Below are 20,331 nucleotides of genomic sequence, written 5' to 3'. Positions count from 1 at the left end.
AATGTCGGTGGAGCATTTTGACTGAGAATGCCAAAAGGGCTCCAGTTTTATTCTACTACCCTCTGTAATGTATCATTTAATAGTTTTCTGATGAATGAGTATAGAGCTTGACCTTTTATTGGTTTTTTTTTTTGGTTTTTTTATCATGCGTGTTGTATCTTGAACTTCTCTTATGTTTTTCATTTGTATTTCACTTTAAACTGCCAGTATGTGTACAATGCTGAGAGGAGTCTGCCTTTTGAGTTTTAACTTCCCTCAACAGTGAAAATCCTATTTAATGAATAAAGCAGCTGTATGAACATCATAGAGTAAAATTGTATTTTCAAAAAAAAAATCAAAATGCGTTTGTCCACTGTGTTCTTCTGTTAAAAAAGAGTCACAGGGGTTAGCCTCTGTGCTAGCGTTCTCATAAACAGCTTTGGAGGGTATATCTCGCTCTTCCTCAGTACCGGGGGTCACATTTAGGGTCAGAGTTGACATTCTCACCCTCTACTCGGGCTGCGCCTCACTTTCTCAGTCTTCCTTACGATGTTTTCTGAGTAGACGCGTCGGGCTGATTTACTGATTTTTAACATTTAGAATGCACCTTTTGTTTATCTAGAGTTCAGTGGTAGAAACGGGGGAGTGTTTAGTACTGAGCTTTAGGAGCCCCCTGAGCTCCAGGTCTTTCGATGAAATTGAGGTGTGCAGTCTTGTAACTGTGGAATGGCTTTCCACTTAATTCCTAATGCTTGGATTCAGTCCTGGAATGTGGGACTCCACCTCAAACAATAAAAATAAAAAAGTCGGGGGATAAACCGTTAAATCACAGCACAGGTAGAAGAGAGTCATACGGTCAGGTTGTCATCCTAAAACTACTGATCAAACAAGACGAAGCGAGGTTGTTGCGGAGCTGAGCAGAAGCATGTTTTATTGCTTATGAATTAAACAAGATTATGGGATTTTTTTCTTTAAAAAGGTACGCCGACAGTGAAACGGTACAATGAAAACATCTGGCACTGATAATAACGATCGTACTGGGGATACTTTCAATGGCAGCTTTTAAAAGAAAGTAATCTTTCTGGGGAATTTGCTTTCATGTGGAGAGATGAGACAATTGATGCCACTTGTGTTGTATGTCAAGTGTGAAGCTACTGCCAGCGTTTTTGTAGTTTTCTTGTTTTTTTTTCAGCTTTTATAATGCTGGAGGGCAGATTGTGTTCCCAAATGGACGAACCTGACCATCTCCTTATCTTCTGACTGCTTTTTTTGGAGATTGTAAGCTTAAATGAGGCTCCAGTCTTATTATCTAACTCCCAGAAAACTGGCAAATGAGTTTATTTTCCAAAATCTTTAACTTTTCAAAGTGAGATTTTGGTACAGCCCTTACTCCACATCTGTCTGAGTACCAGCTGAAGACATTATAGGTTTCGCTGCAGCAGCTACAGATTCCCAACAGTTAACATGCATAATCAATAATACAAACAGTATCTTGAGTCTAAAGTGCACATTAAATGAGCAACATAAATAAGAGCAACATAAGTACCATTATCAAATATCAAGAGAGCCCTTTTAATTACTTTTACAGTAGACAAAATAAGAAGAAAATACACAGTCATACACAAGTCATAGCAGAAACTACCAGATCACAGACCAGACTACCAGATGCCAAGTGTGCAATACACTTATTTACATAGAATACTCAACATCTGAGGGCCAACTTTTGGCTTGGAGAAAAAAACCTGACGTTTTTGGGGAAATTTGCTTGCTCACTTCACAGATTTAATACACAAGATATAATGTTAACTATTCTGCTGATTAAGTCGGATAAAGAGACGCTGGTAAGCAGATATGGACAGAGCCGTGCTAGCTGTTTCCACCTCTTTCCAGTCTTGAAGCTAAGATAACCAGCTGCAGCTTCAGAGTAGCACCCATCATTGTGTAACTCAAAAAGAAAATGAATAAGGATGTTTTCTTAATTACTACACTGGAAATAACTTACTCGTGTCTATATAATCACACTGCAATTACAACTATCTGTGTCTGCTCAGTTAAAGCCCATCAGACACAGAACTGAAATGTAGTTGTGAAGCTACAAAGTCGACCACAAAATGTCTTGTGCTACATTCAGTCTGACCGGGTGAAGACATTCTTCTCCATCACAACCCCGCCTGTTTGTCCCAGCGCTCAGCAGGCGTACGGAGGAGGTTTCTCGAAGGGGCTGTATGAGGATCCGTAGAGGACAGGAGCGTTGGGGGTCAGCATGTATCCTCCTGGGTCCTGGGTGGTTCCCTGTGGCTGTGGCTGGCTGGGAATCTGAGACGGCTGCTGGGACTGGTTCTCCTCAGAGGGGCAGGAGGTGGAGCCTCCCTCTGAGATCATCTGGGGAGTAGCAGGTGCCTGGTAGTTGCCGGTATGCTGTGGATGAGAAATGGAGTGAAAAGATGCAACGATACGTGGAAGTGAAGCCAGAAATACTTCAAATCAATTTCTGACATTTTTATGTGAAGTGTGTTGGCTGTTTGCTGGGGGAGCAGCCCAAAAAATGTCAGTAAAGATTAGCCCCTTATCAATAACCAGGGTGAAGGTCAAAATGATTTATTATAACTTAGACTAGGCACTCCTGTTTTCATCCCATCAAACATTTTATCTCACCTCAGTAGAAGTTTTCAACAATATCAACGACAGCTCTGTTCCAGTGACCAAATAGACTGTACTGACCATGTGTGGTTCAGTATAAACAACACCAGGACCATGTAATCTATGATTAATCACGTACTCCTCTGTACTTTCCTGTTTATGATCCTTAATGGGTTTTTCATGCGTTGCTCTGAGATGCCTACCTGCATGGGTATGGGATAGTTTGGGTAGGCAGGCAGAGCCTGTCCTGAGGGACAGAAGCCAGAGTAAGTGAGCATGTGCTGGTTGGGGTTGTACAGGATGTGAGGCGGTGGCGCCGGGCTGGGAGCAATCTGAGGAGTGGGCTTCTGCTGTAGGAAATGAATAAATTCAGTTTTAGAATAAATGGGAAACCATGAAAGAAGGCTGGTCATAGTTGTCATATGAGGAGCATTCAGGTTAACAAAGCGTGTCTTTCAAACATATTACCTGACAAAAAAAAAAAAAAAAACCTATGCTGACACATCACTCACAACACTGAAAACACATCTCTGGTTCTGTAACAGAGGAAACGGGACTGGCTAGATATAGAAAGCACGAAAGATTCCAGTTTAAAATACAGCAATTATGAAGCCAATGCATCATTTTGTTGGTCTCACAGGGGACCCTTTCAGTTACTGTGTTGATCATTATCAGCCAGAGCGAGCAATTCAAGCCTCTGCTGTCATAAAAATAATCATTTAACACTCAAACTGGAAAGTCCTGAGCTTTACACACAGGCTGAAACAGATGTGAGGGAGTTTACGTTCTTCAAAGCCAATGGGCAGTAAGTAAAGGTCACAAGTATAATATAACACCTTTATGGTTGCATGAACATCTGTGTCAGCCACATGTGATATAACAAGCCTTTATTTCACACAGGGCTGCCTTTAAATTTTCCCTCTTGTGAGTTCTGTGGTTTTTCACTTCAAAGAGCTCCTTTTATTGAAACCATTCCTGGCCGTCTGCTCACCATGTCCTTGTACGCTCCGAGGATGGCGGCAGTGATGATGCCCAGGAACAAGCCGATCACATTGAGCACCACCGAGGCCCACAGCAGACGGTGCAGGTGGATCACATCCCAGCAGCAGCTGACCCCGGTGAACTCGTAGTAATGTGTGTGGTACTCTGTGCTGGAAGAGGGAGACGGCAGCTGTGAGCCGGCGAGACTTTTGATGTCATATTCTATAGATCAAGGCTATAAATGGCATAGCATGTATGATTTAGAGTAGACTAACCCCCACCCCCCTCTCAGCAGATGGTGTGACCTGGCGGGAAAAGTATGTCTGTAAGTAACGCCGCTTAAAGCCCCCCGTATCGGTCAGTAGGATAAGGAGGCCTGAAGTGAGATGTCAGTGTCCGACTTGTACAAATCCTATTTACAGTAAAAGTAAAAAATGTAACAAAAACTTAAATGTGTAATCTAATTAATTCAATCCTTTATAAAAACTACTATGGATTTTTCCGGGTTTTTACTGACCAACTTTATTGTATTTAGACCAGCAACACACAAAGTTGGGAGAGAGACAAAGAAGAAAAAAAGGTTAATCTTTACAACCAACACCGTTCTTATTTCTATAATTCGCCAATTATTTGGTGACAGTTAAAAAGAAAACTTTTACTCATTGAAACATTGCAAAGAACTTTGGTCTTTCAGCATCTTCTGTGCCTAATCTTGTAAAAAAAAAATATTGAGTGAGTCTGGGGTAAGCGTAAAGATGGGAACCGAGGTTGGAGGCACCCCACCATGACCATTGTGAGCATATGGGCTCGAGAGTATTTAAAAAAAAAACATTTTCAGTCAGCAAACTCCACCACTGCATCCAGAAACGTCACCTAAAACTGCATTACGTGAGGCAGAAGCCATATATCAACAAGTTCTCTGAGAATGAGGTCATCTCAAATGGACAGAAAGACAGCAGGCAGCTGTTCTGTGGTCAGTTTTAGTTTGCTTTTGGGGAAAAACTAAAGTTGGGTTCTGTGTGGCAAATATCAAAAAGACCATTCAGGCTGTTATCAGAGAAAAGTGCAAAAGCCAGCTTTGTTTCAGCAGGATAATCTGAAACCTCATTCTGCATGTCCATCATGGACAACAGTGTCTGCTTAAATGTCTCTCCTGCCATCCAGATGTCTTCTACTGAAAATATATGGAGCATCATGAAGAGGAGAATCAGATAATAACAACCAAAAAAAAACTGTTGAGCAGCTGAAATCTTGTTTTCAGCAAGAACAAACACAGATTCTTCTTGTAAAACTGCAGCAATTTGTATCCTCAGTTTGCATTCGATTAATAAGTGTAATTAAAGGACGGCTGTAGTTAAACAATGGTAATTACGCCTCTGTCCCAGATTTTTCTTTTTTTAATACGTAGAAGTTGGTTAGTGACGACACTGAAAATCATTTCCGTTGTACTTGTTCCTGTTAAATAAAGGTTTCAAAACTACAGGTTTACCTGTTTGACCTGTATTGTATTTCTTATCTCCTTAACTGTGATTACAAAAAAGAATAATAATAGTCATTTAAATCTACACTATTGTGACCACTGTCCACTCCACACCACAGGTTTTATTTGAATCTCTCCAAACCATCCATCACTCACACTCAAAGATTGTTTTTTTTTTTAAACGTTCCTGACAGTTCAACTCATCACACCTCCACTTTAAATCTTTCTGATGCAAGGAAAAGCCTAAGCTATGAAATCCCCATATATTTTGTGTCTTTTCAGAGTAACTTTTCAACCCTAAATACAGTTGTTCAAGTTTATCATACACTTCTGGCACTAACCTTTGCTTTTTGCTGTGTTCTTACAAACTAAAACACAGCGTAAAGGACATTGGAAGTGGAGTTAAAGTATTCTTAAGTAATCTTTCAGCTCCAAACTGTGCTGTGGAGATGCTTCTTTATCAAGTCACGCAGTTTAATGTGGTTCAGACGTCTCACCTCTCACAGTTGTACAGGTAGCAGCAATAGCAGGTGTTGCTCCTCAGTTTCAGCTTGCATTCTTTGTTGAAGGAACGGCAAGTCACCTGCAGAGATAGTTGATAAAAGTTAAAGAGGGTCATGAATCCTGGGACAACGACCCGAAGAGCAGGAGTTTGGACAAAAGGTTTAGAAAAAATTAACTTGTTAAACGGCCAACAAATTATTCCCAGAACTTCTATTTTCTTGTAATTAGGTTTCACAAAATAAGTGGGGGGAAAAACGGAGGCAACAGCGGGTCAGTTAGTCTGTGCAGTAGCATTATTTGACCACTAGATGGTAGCACATGCTTCGTGAACCTCAGAATGGAGCCCAAACAGCTCGAACAATCATCATCAACAATCAAAAACAACTAATGAAACACACATATTTCCTTATTTTGAAGTGCATTATTTTCTTAAATATTTATCCATAATGATAAAAGACAGACAAACATATCAGGTGTTTACAAACAATGCATGTGGATAAAAATTCACCTCTGTATGGTAGTTGTCATAGGCATACCCTGATCCACTGCTGTAAAAGTCACACATGTCCTCCTGCAAGGGCCTTATGTCCTGAAAACGGAAGATCCGTGAAACATGTTACATAAATGAGACTCAATAAGGATCTAAACATTCAGATTAAATCTCTGTGACTGTGATGTCAGCTTTGGTCTTTTGTTGACCACAAAGTAACACGTGAGTCTGAATCCTGCCTTGTGTCATGATCCTCTTCCTCTGAAGCAGGGTGGTTTTACAACATGTTTCTGCACAAGGCTGCTCACTGCACTGGACTACAAAACCCACCACATTAAACCTCACTGAGCTTTATGCAACCTGAAAGGTAATTAAAGATCATTTCACATTCCAAATCCTGAATGTGCAATAAATATGACTTTTATGGTGGCGAGAGCACAAAATGAATATATCTGCAGAGGCTTGATAGCACTGCTGATCAATATCGGGGACTCTGTCCAGCTTTTAAACTCTCTGTCTGTTAAAGTGGAGACGATGACCTTATCAGACTTCTGCCTTTTATTTCTTCATTCAAATAAAGAGAAAACTGGATTCCACGTGTACCAGTTTAGTCTTTCTGTTATTAAAATCTAGATGTTTGCCCCTTAATCTACAGTAAGTTTATTTGCATTGAAGTCTTTTTGCAGTCATTACTGGGCCCTTTTTCAGCAGCTCTCTGCACTTCGAGCTCTTAGATTAGTTTATCTGATATGTAACTCACATTTCCTGATTTTTCTTTTTCTTCTGACTTTTCAGCACAGGTGTGAGTAAATACGCGCCATACTTACAATGAACTCTGAAGCGATGATCCCATCCACAATGGCACAGAAGAAAGACGCGATGACTCCGATACTGATGAAGATTATTGCAGCCACAAGCTTAAACGGAGATGGAGGAAGGGAAAAAACAGAGATTGTAAGAAACGTAAGCTAAATGAACCGTTGGCTATCTGCAGAGTCGGTTGCACAGCTTGTGTTGTGGAAATCAAATGAAAATAAATTCACATAAATCAGTTGATATCAAAAAGATGGCATCTAAAAATACCAGGGTTTTGAATCAAGTATCACCATATAATTTAATTCACAGCATCATTTTCTGGAATACTTAACATGCAGAGCTGCATCATGCATGAACAAAGTCAAGATTTCATCATACACAAGATTGGCGTCTCTGCTGGTGTTTGTCCTGATTGGTCGTCTGCAGCATCTGGGCTGCGGGACGATAAAGGAAATGTACAACTCCCTTCTCAGCCAACACAGAGGAGGCTAGCGGCTGATTTACAGGCATGAGCCCACAAGCAGGACAGAGGGACGACCTCTGGGAGGTGCAGGGTCAATCTCATTCCTTCAATCTGACTCACACACAAATCCAAGTTGTTTTCTACTCCAATCACCCATCAGTAACCTTAAACTTGAACTTTTAAAACAAGCTGAACTATGTCACAAACCCCTGTGTCTTCCCCTGTAAGACGCAGTAATTTTCAGATATGACCCACTCAGCCCAGCTGGCGGATGGCAGATGTTTGATCATAAAGTTTATCACTCAGCACCAGTTACTGACGGTTCAATCGCCCCTTCAGGACCAAAGCCAGTTTTTTATTTATTTTTTTAATTCCATTTGAACTCATGGCTGAGAGACAGGTGGATTTTTTTCAGGTCAAAAACGTTTCTTCTCAGGATTATTTTGAATATTTAGAGGTGTTGCTCGAGTTATAAACAAAAAACATTTCATCCAGTCAGAAACCGTACAGTCTATTTATCCGATGTCCTGGACTTTAGGCGACAAGTTTTGGCAACAAAAAAAAACAAATGCTTTGCTTTAAAAATACCAAATTAGTTTGCATAAATTTCCGAGGTCCTTTCAGCTATATCGTTCATGTTATTGTGACTGTGACATTGAGTCCAAATGGCTTTTGTGTTATATTTAGTGAATTCAATTTGATCCTGTCGGTTCAAATATGCAATAATAAGTGAAACCATAATTTGAAAGGAAATATAATTATTTTGGAGCATATTATTTTTCTTTAGATAAAAATGTTGTATATAAGATGTGAGAGTGATCAGTGTCATATAAACTGGGTGAGTAGTAGGAGGTCCTGCACACCCGTCCAGATGTTTTCACTTCCTCTGGCTGATAAGACCTCTGCTCACTAAGAAGTCGGTAGGTGCTGTGGTGAAAATAAGGGGATGTTTTGTCTAACTGTGGTCAACCAGCCCACTGTGGGTATGATGGTAAACCTCCAGGTAATGGAGATCGTTTGGTGAACTGCACTTTAATAATGTTACAGCTTTCGAGTTTTACCACAGACAGTCCAATACGTTTTCATCGTGGACAACAAGTGTTTTTTTTTTCTTTTTTCATTGTTGTCATTTCAAGTCTCTATTTCAAATCTGTGGTTAACAAAACAAACCAGGAGTCAGATTTTGGCAGGGCTGAGCTGTGAGAAAAGGCCTCTGTGTCTGGACCTCCGAATAACAGCTGTACTTATGTGGTTGGTTTGGTTAAGACTGAACTGTAGGTAACCTGTGGTACCAGACAGGGGTGTCCCCTATCTCCTCTATTGTTCGCACTTGCTATAGAGCCCTTATCAATCTTTCTGAGGTCCTCCTTCACTTTTAGAGGGATCTCACGATTGGGCACAGAATTTAAGTTGTCACTTTATGCTGATGATTTATTGTTGTATGTTTCAGACCCTGTTCTTTCCATTCCCACAATTTTATCTGCTTTCCAGAGATTTGGATCATTCTCAGGCTATAAAGCGAATATTTCTAAAAGTGAATGCTATCCTATCAATGCTTCAGCATCACAGCTCACAGAGTCAGATGCCCCTTTTAAGATGAGTCGGTCTGGCTTTAGGTATCTCGGGATCAGCGTTACCAGAACGTTAAAGTCCCTTTTTTTCTGCAAATTTTTTACCTTCCAAAGATGGAGAAGCTTGCCTCTCTCGTTAATTGGAAGAATTTACGCAGTTAAAATGAACATCTTGCCCAAATTTCTTTTTTTGTTCCATTGTCTCCCACTTTTCTTGCCAAAACAGTTTTTTAAAACAATTGATCAAACTATTTCTGATTTCTTATGGTGTGGAAAGGCTAAATCCACCCTTCAGAGATGTAAATTCAATGTTGGATTGACACTTCCAAATTACCAACTATATTATTGGGCGACACATATTCACATAATTTCATTTTGGTTCAAATGTATGAATCTACCATGGTGCAACTTGGAGGCACAGTCATGTGTTTCATCCTCCTTACCTGCTCTACTTACCTCTTCTATCCCATCCAATCCCTCTGGCTTTACAAATAATCCAGTGGTTACGAGGATGGTATTTTTCACAGCTTTACAGATCTCTCAAGACAATTTCATTTCCCACCTTCTCATCTCTTTCGATACTTTCAGATTAGAAACTGCGCAAAAGCTTTGTTTCCACTTTTTCCTTCCTCACCGCCTACTCTACTGTGGGAGGTGCTTTTAAACCACGATCCACTTCAAAAATCACTTATCTCTATGGTTTATAATGAACTTCTGTCTTTTGATTGCTCATCAATTACTAAAGTTAAGGCTGCCTGGGAAGATGAACTGGATTTAAACTTGGGAGATGACTGGTGGGACACTGCTCTTAAGAAAATTCACACAAGCTCACCCTGCGCTCGTCTCACACTTATACAGTTTAAAGTACTGTTTAGAGTCCATTTTTCTAAAGCTCGACTGTCGCAAATCTATCCCAGTATTGCCAACAAATGCGACAAATGTCATGCCTCATCCTGCAATTTAACCCGTATGTTCTACTCTTGTCCGCTACTTTCTCGCTTCTGGTTGAATTATTTTGATACCATGTCAAAAATACTTTCTGTGAGCATAAAAGTCTCCCCCCTTGTTGACATATTCGGGATCCCAGAAGACCATAGAGGTTTACCTCTAACCAATTAGATATTTTAGCTTTTACTTCCTTTCTGGCAAGAGGCCACCTTCTCTGGAAGTCGACTAAAGCTCCCTCCAGTAGATTGTGGCTCAATGACACCATGTCTTTTCTAAAGTTGGAAAAGATCAGATATTCAGTGAAAGGTAACTCTGCTAAAAGTGGCTTCCCTTTCTTACATTCTTCCACTCTCTCTAGTCCCTGCCCCCTGATTGACAGACCCTCTCTCTCTCCCTTTTTTTAATCTATTTATTTTTATTTTATTTTATTTATGTACTTTTGTCTTTATTCATATTGTGCAGCTTTAATACTTAATTATTTTATTACATAATATAACTTCTAGTTACTTATTTATTATTTTCTTTGAATTGTGTAATGTCTCGTTCTTGTTCGCATGGAAAATCGGTAGACTGTACGCCTTGCTCTTAATTCATTGAGATGCACAGTATTTCTGTGATATCGATGTGTGTATTTTGCTGATTGGTGTGCAGGAATGGTGAGGTACTCAATTTAGATTTGGCAATGATTCCTGTTTTGATGTGCTTTGCCTCCTAATAAAAATATATATTTTTAAAAAGACTGAACTGTAGAAAGGTATAACGTGCCAATCCACGTTGTGTTTCATCATTTCTTTTCACACTATGTACTGTGAAGGGATAAATCCCCGTACCCTTACTCTAAACCTAACCTGACCATTCAGGTCAGTGACCTGCTATTCATTTACCATGCAGTCATGTTGTTTAGGGCTTTTTTTATGTAAAGTTTACCAGAGCTGAGCCATGGTCGAATTGTTTTATTGAGTTTTCAATTTGATTTTATTTGAGTACTTTTTCTCCCCTGCTTTTAAACAGCTAGATGCACAAACCCGCGTGTGAAGTAACACGTGCGTCCGCCTCAGCGTTTGTCTTTTTTAAAGAAAAAAATCAGGTTACAAGCTCGATTTAGGTTAATTTCTTTGTATCAGATATAAACAAGGCTGTTCAGCAAAGTGGTGTGAACTTTTAAAGCCAAACTGATGTGACAGAACTGTCAGACAAATGTGAAAAGGATATTAAAACAAGATTTTTAAAATGAATTTTCCTCAGCAAAGTGAATAAAGAGCCAAGCTGGGAAAATGAGATTTTTCTGGCTGGCTTTATCTGCCACTGGACCAGACTCTTCACTTCATTAGCGGTTCAAATGACTCTGATTTTATGGGCTGCAAGTGGGAGATGAAGCCAGCAGCAGAGACAATAGAGCCTGACAACTGCATTACTTCAGATTACCTTGGCACCAGCTGCCAGCACATAAAACATTCACACCACCCAAACCCCCAAAGCTCCGATAATATTGAATAATCATATACTGTAAAAACATTAAGGACTTACACTGTAGATAATTTTCTGCTCTCAGCAGTCATGCCAATGACTGTGGTTCCAGTTCATGCTTTTTACTATGACTCCACTGCATTTGCAAGTACATTTTCAAATTCCTAAGTCATCTAAAAAAAAAAAAAGCCAATATTTCTCTGTACTGAGTAGGATTCATAGTGAAGCGATGAATAACTTCTACATGAACATGTCAGGCTCTTATTTATAACCTTTAATAAAATGTGATCTCCACACAGACCTCTTCTGTTCTAACTTAAAAGTTCCCATCACTAACGTGTTTCTGACGTGTTCAAAATAAACCAAAATCTAAAACCATTGTTTCTCATCCATGTATACCCGAGCTTTCTGGTTATTTTTTTTTTTTACTTTATGCGATCTTTTGTTTTTATCATAAGGGCAATGGAGATTAAGATAACAGGCGTAAGAGAGATATGGCGTGCAGCAAATAGCCTGCTAGGATTTTTAATCTGGTGTTTGTGATGAGAGCACTCTCATCATTGTGCTAAGAATGAGATTCTTTTCATGTTACTCTTAGAGAAAACAGCTGCCTTTTACAGCAAAACAAGTGAAAAGTGTGAGACTAAACCATAAACTGTAGAAGACAACTGCACGTGAAATACAGCTGATGGCTGTACAGTGATCTTTCCAAAACATCTTCGTATCATTGCAGCAATAGTGAAGCCGCAACTTTATTTTACATATATATGTGTATACACATATCATCTCATCTTGAACATGAACATGGAAGTGAAGAGGAGCAGGGAAAAGCCAAACACTGTGTTCATCCTGGGAGAAGACATAGAGGTGGTTGAGGAATACCTACACCTGGGAGTTCACCTGGACAGCAGACTGGACTGGAAATGCAACACTGAGGCTGTCTACATGAAAGGGTATAACAGACTTTACTTCATGAGGAAGCTAATATCCTTCAATGCCTGTGCCAACATGTTGTACGTCCTCTACAAGTCTGCTGTGGAGAGTTCAATCTGCTTTGCAGCCATCTGTTGGGGCAGCAGCATCAGAGCCGGAGACTCAAAGAAACTGAACAAACAGATAAAGAAGGCTGGCTCTGTGCTGGGGACTGCTCTGGAGCCCGTGGACCTGAACAAGTTGATGAACATAAAGAACAGCACTGCCCATCCTCTTCATAACACAGTGTTGGGTGTTGAAACAACGGTACTGCAACAGTTCAGCACAATCACATTGCTTAGATTTGAACCTAGGTCAAACCCCTTGTTTTTCGAATCACCCCTGTTTCAATTTTAAGTGACTAACTTAAACTAGTTAAACTCATTGTGCATCGGCTTATCAGTCAGATAAACCTCTGGGCATGTTGTCACATTAGAAGTGGTTCAATGAGACTGAGGACATTTGCTCAACTACAATAGTTAAAAGTGAATTCTTTTGAATGCCATACTTCTTTTTGATTGCAGTTTTATGAGAGTTTTAATGACTAATGTATCTTGTTAAATTACCCAGCAAATAGTTACAAGAAAAGCAGAAACAATTGGTCTGTTTGCCTCTTTTTCCCTTACGTATCTTTGCTTTCTCTTATTATTTTAAAGTGAGTTATACTTGAACTTTTTTGTTTTATTAACATTAGATATAAACACAATATATAACTTTGAATAATGTATTATAATACATTTTCCTGCTTTAATAAACTGTTACAGAGCATTTTATATCCAGAACCAGTACTTGTAATTGAGCATTTTTTGTTTGTTTTTGGATTTTTACAATCTTTAGTAAAGGCCCAATGGCAAGAAAAGACAAAGAAACACACAATAGAACTTTTACATTACTGACAAATAGATAAAGACACAAGGAGGAATTTTATAGCCTTAGTAAAGATCCCTATCAGGTTACGTAACCAGAATCGCTGACCGCTGCAAGGTCTTCTTCCTGTGCTCAGTGGTCCAGTGTCCAATCACCACCATCGCTAGATACACTGCTAATAAGAAATGATTGTGGCATGGCTTGGAGGGTAAAATACAGCCTGTTAAAGGTTCAGCTCTCCAAACGACAAGGTGACCATGAGGACTGCCGTGTGTGAGATACAGGCAGTAACTACAGGAGCTGCTGCTGGAGGAGAGAACATGAGCTACATGAAGCGTTTAGTCATAAAGAAATCTTAGAGAGCATCGGTGCAGCAAAATCTGCTATCAGAGAGCCTCGGTGAGAATAGATATATTGGTCATTTTTCTTCCTTTTGTTCTTGTTTCTTTTACAGAAAGGATGTCAAGGTCCACAATTCTCCCAAAACATCAATCACTGTGCAAGTCATTGAGATTTGTAAAGTTTCATTGAAGAAGTATCCGTGTCCACTGTGAGGACTGGTCTCCGTAACGTTAGTGATACAGCCCAGTGCTTTAAAACACTGAACATCTAAAGACACAAGACACCAGTTTAACACTAATGTGTGATGGGGAAGAGGGATTTATCTGTTTTCCAACGCAGTAAAATGCATAGTGTCTGATTGTTACACGCTGAATGAAATCATAAAGATTGATCTTTTCCCATTTTTTCCTTTGCCTTTTTCCTAACCTTCCTCACTCACTTCCCTTACTTGACTTCCTTCCTCATCATCATTGGCTCTTGCTTTCCACTCCTGTAACACCTGCATTTGCCCCATTAGGCTCACCTGATGGCACTATTTAATGATTGCACTGTTTCACTGATGCTTTTCACCTTCACACGGGGCAGCCACTTCAGTTCTTAAATACATGAGCCAAATGTGAACTATCAATTCATGATTATTCATTTGCCCTCTTTCAGATTTACAGCCCACGTGTGTTTGCACCCCTTTATTTATAGTTCACAAGAACAATGAGTGCTTTAACAGAATAAAAATGCCCAGCAAGCATAGATTTGTAAAGCTCTCCTGGGCTTCTACTTTGTTTGTTTACCCATTTTATTGAGACGAAGATGGTCAGTGTATTTCATTAATCTAGTCAATTCATTCAAAGAATTCTTTACTACATTTTTGCTTCTGGACTAAAATTAAAAACATTTTGTTGTTCTGCTCCTTATATATATACATATATAAACTTTGTGTTAAAAATTTAAAGCTAACAGAAATTTTAGTCTAGTAGGTTCAGTTATAGAAATCAGAGAGCGAAAATCCTTAACAGTTTATTACCTTTAAGTTTTTCACATTTTCTTATCTTCTTATTTTGTAACTCTGTTCAATCACACTCGATAAGGGCTTTTTTATTCTGAAATTTGAATCTGTGGTGCTGTGTTTGCTTTGCATTACTTGATCATTTTTCTTTCCGCTGTCTTGATTGGCTACATCGGCATCACCTGTAAACATCTGCATTAGAAACGTTGTCCGTTACATTTTTCCAGGAGGCTTATGTTTAGATAAATCCGTCCCCTCTCTCGCTGTTTACATTTCAAACCGCATTAACGCCATCTGCTGCTGCTTTATTGGGTCAGAGGACCAAAAGGGTTGAGCGATCCAGGAAGCGAGACAAGCTCGAGAGCTCTCAGGTGTCCACGGCATTGTGGTATGCTTAGTTGTTCTTTAATGAGCGGCTTCACTGTGACAGCCAGCTCTCATGTTACAGTGCGAGCTTCAGATTCAGGAGGGAAGAATTAGACACCTGTGTGAGGCCGAACACCGTGCCTCTGAGGAGACACTGTAGACCAGCACTTGTGTGGCGGCAGTCACGCTATTAAAGTTTAAAGGGAGATGGGAGAGATGCCATAGAGGCAGACAAGATGTAACAGGTTGTTGTATTTCCTCTGTGTTCACACATTTAAACCCATGTGGGCAGCACAAACTCTAGAATTCATTCTGAATGTAACCTAACTTTCATACTGTACAATGTCAGCTGTACGCGGGTACAGATGCTACATCACTTCTCGGGCATAAACAGCATCTTGGTCTCACTGAAGATTGGATTAGACAGTACATATAATGTAAGCCAGGCACACGACACCCTGGATGCCACATGAAAAATTCACAACACACAAAGTCGTGCACCACGGTCATGTTGACAGGCACAGGGAACACACCTCTTTCACACCAAGCCTGTCTTAAGAAAACGTTTATAGAGATGTTTAGTAAAATAATAAGCATAATAGCGATCATGCGGATCTTTAATCATCTTCAGTTCTGAGTTTTTTTGGTTTTTTTGTTGCTTTTTTTTGTAGAACAAGGAGTTAATGATATTAACAAAACCATAAGTTTGTGTTTTAAACACCTAAGTCATGTTTTAGATATGCTCATATAAATATTGATGCTTTCACAGCTGGTCAGATTAGTCACTATTACTTTTTCACATTTAGCAAAATTGTCCTTTAGTCATTTGCTGCTTCTCTTGTTACTTGTAAAGCTCTTTCAATCTTAATTCTGGATTTTTTTTAGACTTATCTTTTTATTCTAATTTTTTAATTTGTAATTTGTTTTTTCTTATTCTTTTTATCCAACCGTATATAAATGCAGACTTATCATGCTAACCTTAGCTAAACTTCGCTGAGAAGCAAGAAAAAGAGGCAGTTAAAAGCTGCATCACTTCTACTTTTAAAGTCTTGTGTTTGGGAATGACAGCGCTTCAACAACAGGCTGAAATAAGGTAAATGTTACCAAATCGAGTTGTATCAGAGTTGTAGTCTGCATATTTTATCTTTTCCAAACCACATTATATTCTTAATTAGTATGGAAGAAGCAACATTTATCCATCTGCATAAATACCGTCAGGTTGCCCCACAAGCACACTTATCAGGCAACAAATTAGTGAATGTTAAGTAATGTTGTGAGGGAACATTTCATTCACTTCATGAGAGAAGTTGAAACCGTTTGAAATGGTGTAGAGAATTTTAAATAATTGAGGATCAGTGTTTCGGTTGCATGTCATTTTGTAAGCATCCTGGTGGCTCTGTGGTTTTTATATGCATGAATCCTGCACCCTTAGAGTAATATATTCATGCACATACTGTAGGACGAGCCTCTAAAGTAATCTCTGTCCATTTCTACTTAATATAACCAAATGCAAAATGTAACTGACAGCTGCAAATGAACTGACGTAATATTGCATACTCTCATTTCAAAAACATAGTTTGCAATTTGCAGGAATATGAGTGCAAAACTTTTTTAAAGTGGTGGGGACAAATCTGCTCATCAGACAAAGTGCCGGGGACGCGTCCCCACCGTCCCCGGCGGAAATGACACGCCTGATGGGCGGTGCTGGTTTATGGGGGCCATTTGACTATTGTATGGGTCTATGTTGTTTATGTTGTTCCTTGGCACCATTATTTGATTTCACCCAGTGAGATTTCCTTTTACTCTCCGTTCCTGTTTCTGTTTCATTTCACCATCAGATTGGACTATTCTGACCAACTTTCTAGTCAAATAAAAGAGAAAACAATCAGGGAGTTGTGATAGTATCATGCACAGGTAATTAGATTGTTCCTCCTCCATTCCCGTGACCATCGGAGATTTTACACTTCAAGACACTTCCACATTCACTTTAGTTCAAGGACTGCTGGCAATGCCTGTCTTTTATTTTCAGGTAATGGTCTGATCTTTTCCTGAAGATTGTCTCCATTTGAAAGAAATACTATTAATAACTATTGTTATCTAACATCATGTACATGTCTTGGATGTCCTTGTTTATATCTTTGTGTAACTGAAACGTGTCCTTCTTCTTCTAACTGGTTATTCTCTTACTTTCTATGTTGTAGTTTAGGCACAGACGTATTCGGGGATGATCTTTGTTTTAAGAAAGAAAAATGAAGGGATGTTGGTAGCCAAAAACAGTGCCTGTGGCTTATTTCCCTGCAATTTCAACCGTCTTCCTCATATTGTGTCTGTATCCTCACCTAAACTATCCTGTGAATTAAAGTAATGAAAAAAAAGAGGATATATAACAGTAAATTGAGAAAAAGTCACTACATTACTTTTCCCCATTGATTCAAGACACGGTTAGTACAATAAGATGTGTGGATCATAATAATTAGGACAAATTCAATGGTGAAAAACTGGTTTCTATGTCACCGGAGTCCTCTTCAGACACATTTAGTATCACTGGGTTTCAAGTACTGTGAATCTGATACTGACTACTTGAGTAACACAGAACAGCTTCTGGTTGCGCTGGCTGCTCAACTGATTGTTGTCACAAACTGGTTGATATTGGCTACAGATTGATTGGAAGTCACTTCATAAGTGTGGCCTTCTGGTTTCTATCTCCCATAGAAATGTTTTTAACAGGCCAACTTTCTGAGCTCTAACCTTTTCAGGAGGCTTTTCTTGAGTTGTTAATGTTATAATTTCTCAAATCCCCTGTTGTGCTGAGAAAATAATCTGATGTTATCTATGCTCTTGTCTAAAATAAAGGAGCGCTGTCAGCAACTGGCCAATACTAAAGCAATTTTCCTTCTTGTCATTGAAGTCCAGAGAAAAATTCACCCAACCACAAATCCAGTCACGTACGCTGACCTGGGCACAAGGACCATGAAGTCATTAGGCCGCCATCGAGTAATCTGATTTGCGTCTTGCTCACAACAGAGCAATTTCCCACAAAACAGTTTAGCGAATTTGCAAAGTCGGTAATATAATCCTATAATTTATGCCATATGTTTCCTGATTTCCGGGAACAGAACTCCATTTTTAGCAGATGATTGTTTCAAAGCTCAAAGCACTGCAATAAGTCACCTTGACACAGCAGTTGAATACAGTGTTGTATGACATTGCACAATTGATGTTGTCATGGTAAATCTGTAAATCATTAAACATCTATACATCTTTTTTTATTTCTTTATTCAAGCTGAGCTCTGAGGACATACTATAAAAGAACAACTTTTCTTATGACTGAGAGCACATGTTTGAGCGTCAGAAGTGAGACAGTCACTTTGTTTGGGTCCACCTTAGTCTGGAAATACATTATTCAGTTAGCTATTCAGGTATTGTTACATCACAGCACCAGCTCAGGCTGGAATTATTTAGCCTTCTCATATTTATCTCCAAACACAACTTCAAATCATGCTGCATTCGCTGTACCTTGTAAGTGGGAAGTGAAAGCTCTTTTGCTTTTCTGCTTTTTTCAAATGGCAGCAATGTATAAATTATCAGTATATATTAATGTGTTGGCTAACAACTACATGCTATTCAACAGCCCTGTCAGTTTTTTTGCTGTTTTTTGTGTGTAAGGGGGATGACCAGGATGTTGCAACTTGATTGGAAAGACCAAAGATAAATAAAATATATATTGTTGGTTATATTTAAATAAATTAGATATATTTAGGGATCCCAGAAGATATTTTGCAACCATGTCTGCGACAGTTTTGACATTTTTTATCCATAATTTAATAATTTTTGTTGTCTGAATTCAGACCAGAAAGGTCTTAGATCTAATCAAACAAAAAAATTGTCTTTAATATTTCATTTTGACTGAAAGTTAGAAGCATAGACTCACCATAGGTCTGCGGTTTTCCACCAGATGGATGCCAACGATGCCCAGAAATGCTCCAAAACTGAGCTGGAGTAACAAATAGATCAAAGCGGAAGACACAAGATACAATGTTAAGGTTTAGCTGAGGAGCAGCTGAAAAACAACGCACACCATGCCTCATTTGTAAAGTGTCAGGGTGTAGGAAATAATAAAGATTATGAAGTGACTGTCACTCACTGTGATACCAGGATAATATCCAGAGACGGGCACGTTGTCGGTGCGAGTGGCCGAGATCAGACCCACGGTCAGGACCACCAGAGCCAGAGCCAGCAGGGACACGGTGACCCACAGAGCCGTTTTCCCCCTACGGATGTACAAAGCTGAAAGGGAGGAAGAAACACCTGCTTTACAGTCAGTATCCTCTTGGTCTGAACCCCCAGAACCCGGTTCTGATTTTAAAATCCAAATATAAATCTCCCACATGGTGAAATCATTTGACCATGTATGAAAATGTAAAAGCTCCTCATTTAGAATCTAACGAAGAATGTTTTCCCTTCAAAAGTATCAAATATGTGAGTAAAAATCCCATGAATGTTTCAGTGGCTTTCATGATATTGTCTCTCTGCACAACCCAGTCTGATTTATAGTGTAACATCATATTTGCTTGCGTATTATTATAGTTTGTCATCGGCAGCCAGAGGAATTATTTCTCATTACTGCACAGTTCTTACTGAGAGGTTTATCAGACAGCTAACAAGTAATAGTCTGTCAAATGAATGCAGTGGAGAGTTGCAGTTACTGTGCTCTAGTGAAGTTGAGGTACACAGCAGCATGAAAGCCAAGCACTCAGTAACTGTACCCACACCTGTTGGGGAACTCTTTAAAGTCTTTTTGCTCAAATATGTATCGTCACTCATTCAGAAACTCACTTTCTATGCAGACAGCAACACCGACCTGAAGCATACTATAAACAAAATATATTCAAAATTATAAAGGATTCTGACTTCACCTGCTTGGTCCTGTGGTTCTGTGGCTGTTTGCCGAGTCGTCCGCGGGGTTTCAGGCTGCTGCATGTTAACCCAGTCCGGATGAATTAGCTCTGAAATACGAACACAGAACAGGCGTCTCTTGTTATGTCTTAATGGAGGTGGCTTGCTCCCCTGTTGATTCAAAATAATTTCTTCATCCTTCTCTGAGTCACAGGTGGGTTTGGTCGTCACAATCCACTGATTTGTCTGATGATCGAGGGAGAGGTTTCCTACAAATTTTGAACACAGCTGACTCTGTGAGCTCAGGAGGGTTCAACTTTACTTGAAGCCTGAGAGGCAGAACCAGAGAGAGGGAGAGACCAATCAGCTCTCTGTGTTCACCTGACTGATAAATTATTGAATTATCTATCTTATGTAGGTTTCAAACCATTTAAATTTGATTTATGTTGAAATTTACAGAATGTGGGTAAGCTCTATAGATTATATCATTAAATAATGGACATAAGTATTTATGGGGTTTTCGTGTGTGCAGGCAGTGGGATGCTT

The 20,331-nt window shown here is 39.3% G+C and overlaps 1 protein-coding gene across 1 annotated transcript; it reads right to left on the bottom strand.

The window, feature by feature from the left end:
• Nucleotides 1-1,527: 1,527 nt before the first annotated feature.
• On the bottom strand, nt 1,528-20,070 carry tmem255b (transmembrane protein 255B). Its single transcript, XM_075470707.1, has 9 exons — nt 19,806-20,070; nt 19,034-19,176; nt 18,821-18,883; nt 6,902-6,991; nt 6,093-6,173; nt 5,578-5,663; nt 3,611-3,770; nt 2,823-2,969; nt 1,528-2,397 (listed from the first exon to the last, which is right to left on the bottom strand). Exons 1-9 carry the CDS (start codon nt 19,867-19,869, stop codon nt 2,167-2,169), a joined length of 1,065 nt encoding a protein of 354 aa, XP_075326822.1. The 5' UTR covers nt 19,870-20,070; the 3' UTR covers nt 1,528-2,166.
• Nucleotides 20,071-20,331: the final 261 nt, after the last annotated feature.

Source organism: Odontesthes bonariensis, chromosome 1 (assembly GCF_027942865.1).
Source record: "Odontesthes bonariensis isolate fOdoBon6 chromosome 1, fOdoBon6.hap1, whole genome shotgun sequence".
Taxonomy (NCBI): Eukaryota; Metazoa; Chordata; class Actinopteri; order Atheriniformes; family Atherinopsidae; genus Odontesthes; species Odontesthes bonariensis.
Note: the sequence above shows the minus strand (reverse complement) of the source record. Positions and strands in the feature narration are given on the sequence as shown.

Excerpts from the sequence above, each read along its gene's own strand:
- tmem255b (XM_075470707.1), bottom strand. The coding sequence starts at position 19,869 with ATGCAGCAGCCTGAAACCCCGCGGACGACTCGGCAAACAGCCACAGAA. Across the intron at positions 19,177-19,805 it reads AGAACCACAGGACCAAGCAG|CTTTGTACATCCGTAGGGGG; the intron begins GTGAAGTCAGAA and ends CCTCCCTTTCAG. Across the intron at positions 6,174-6,901 it reads TCATCGCTTCAGAGTTCATT|GACATAAGGCCCTTGCAGGA; the intron begins GTAAGTATGGCG and ends TTCCGTTTTCAG.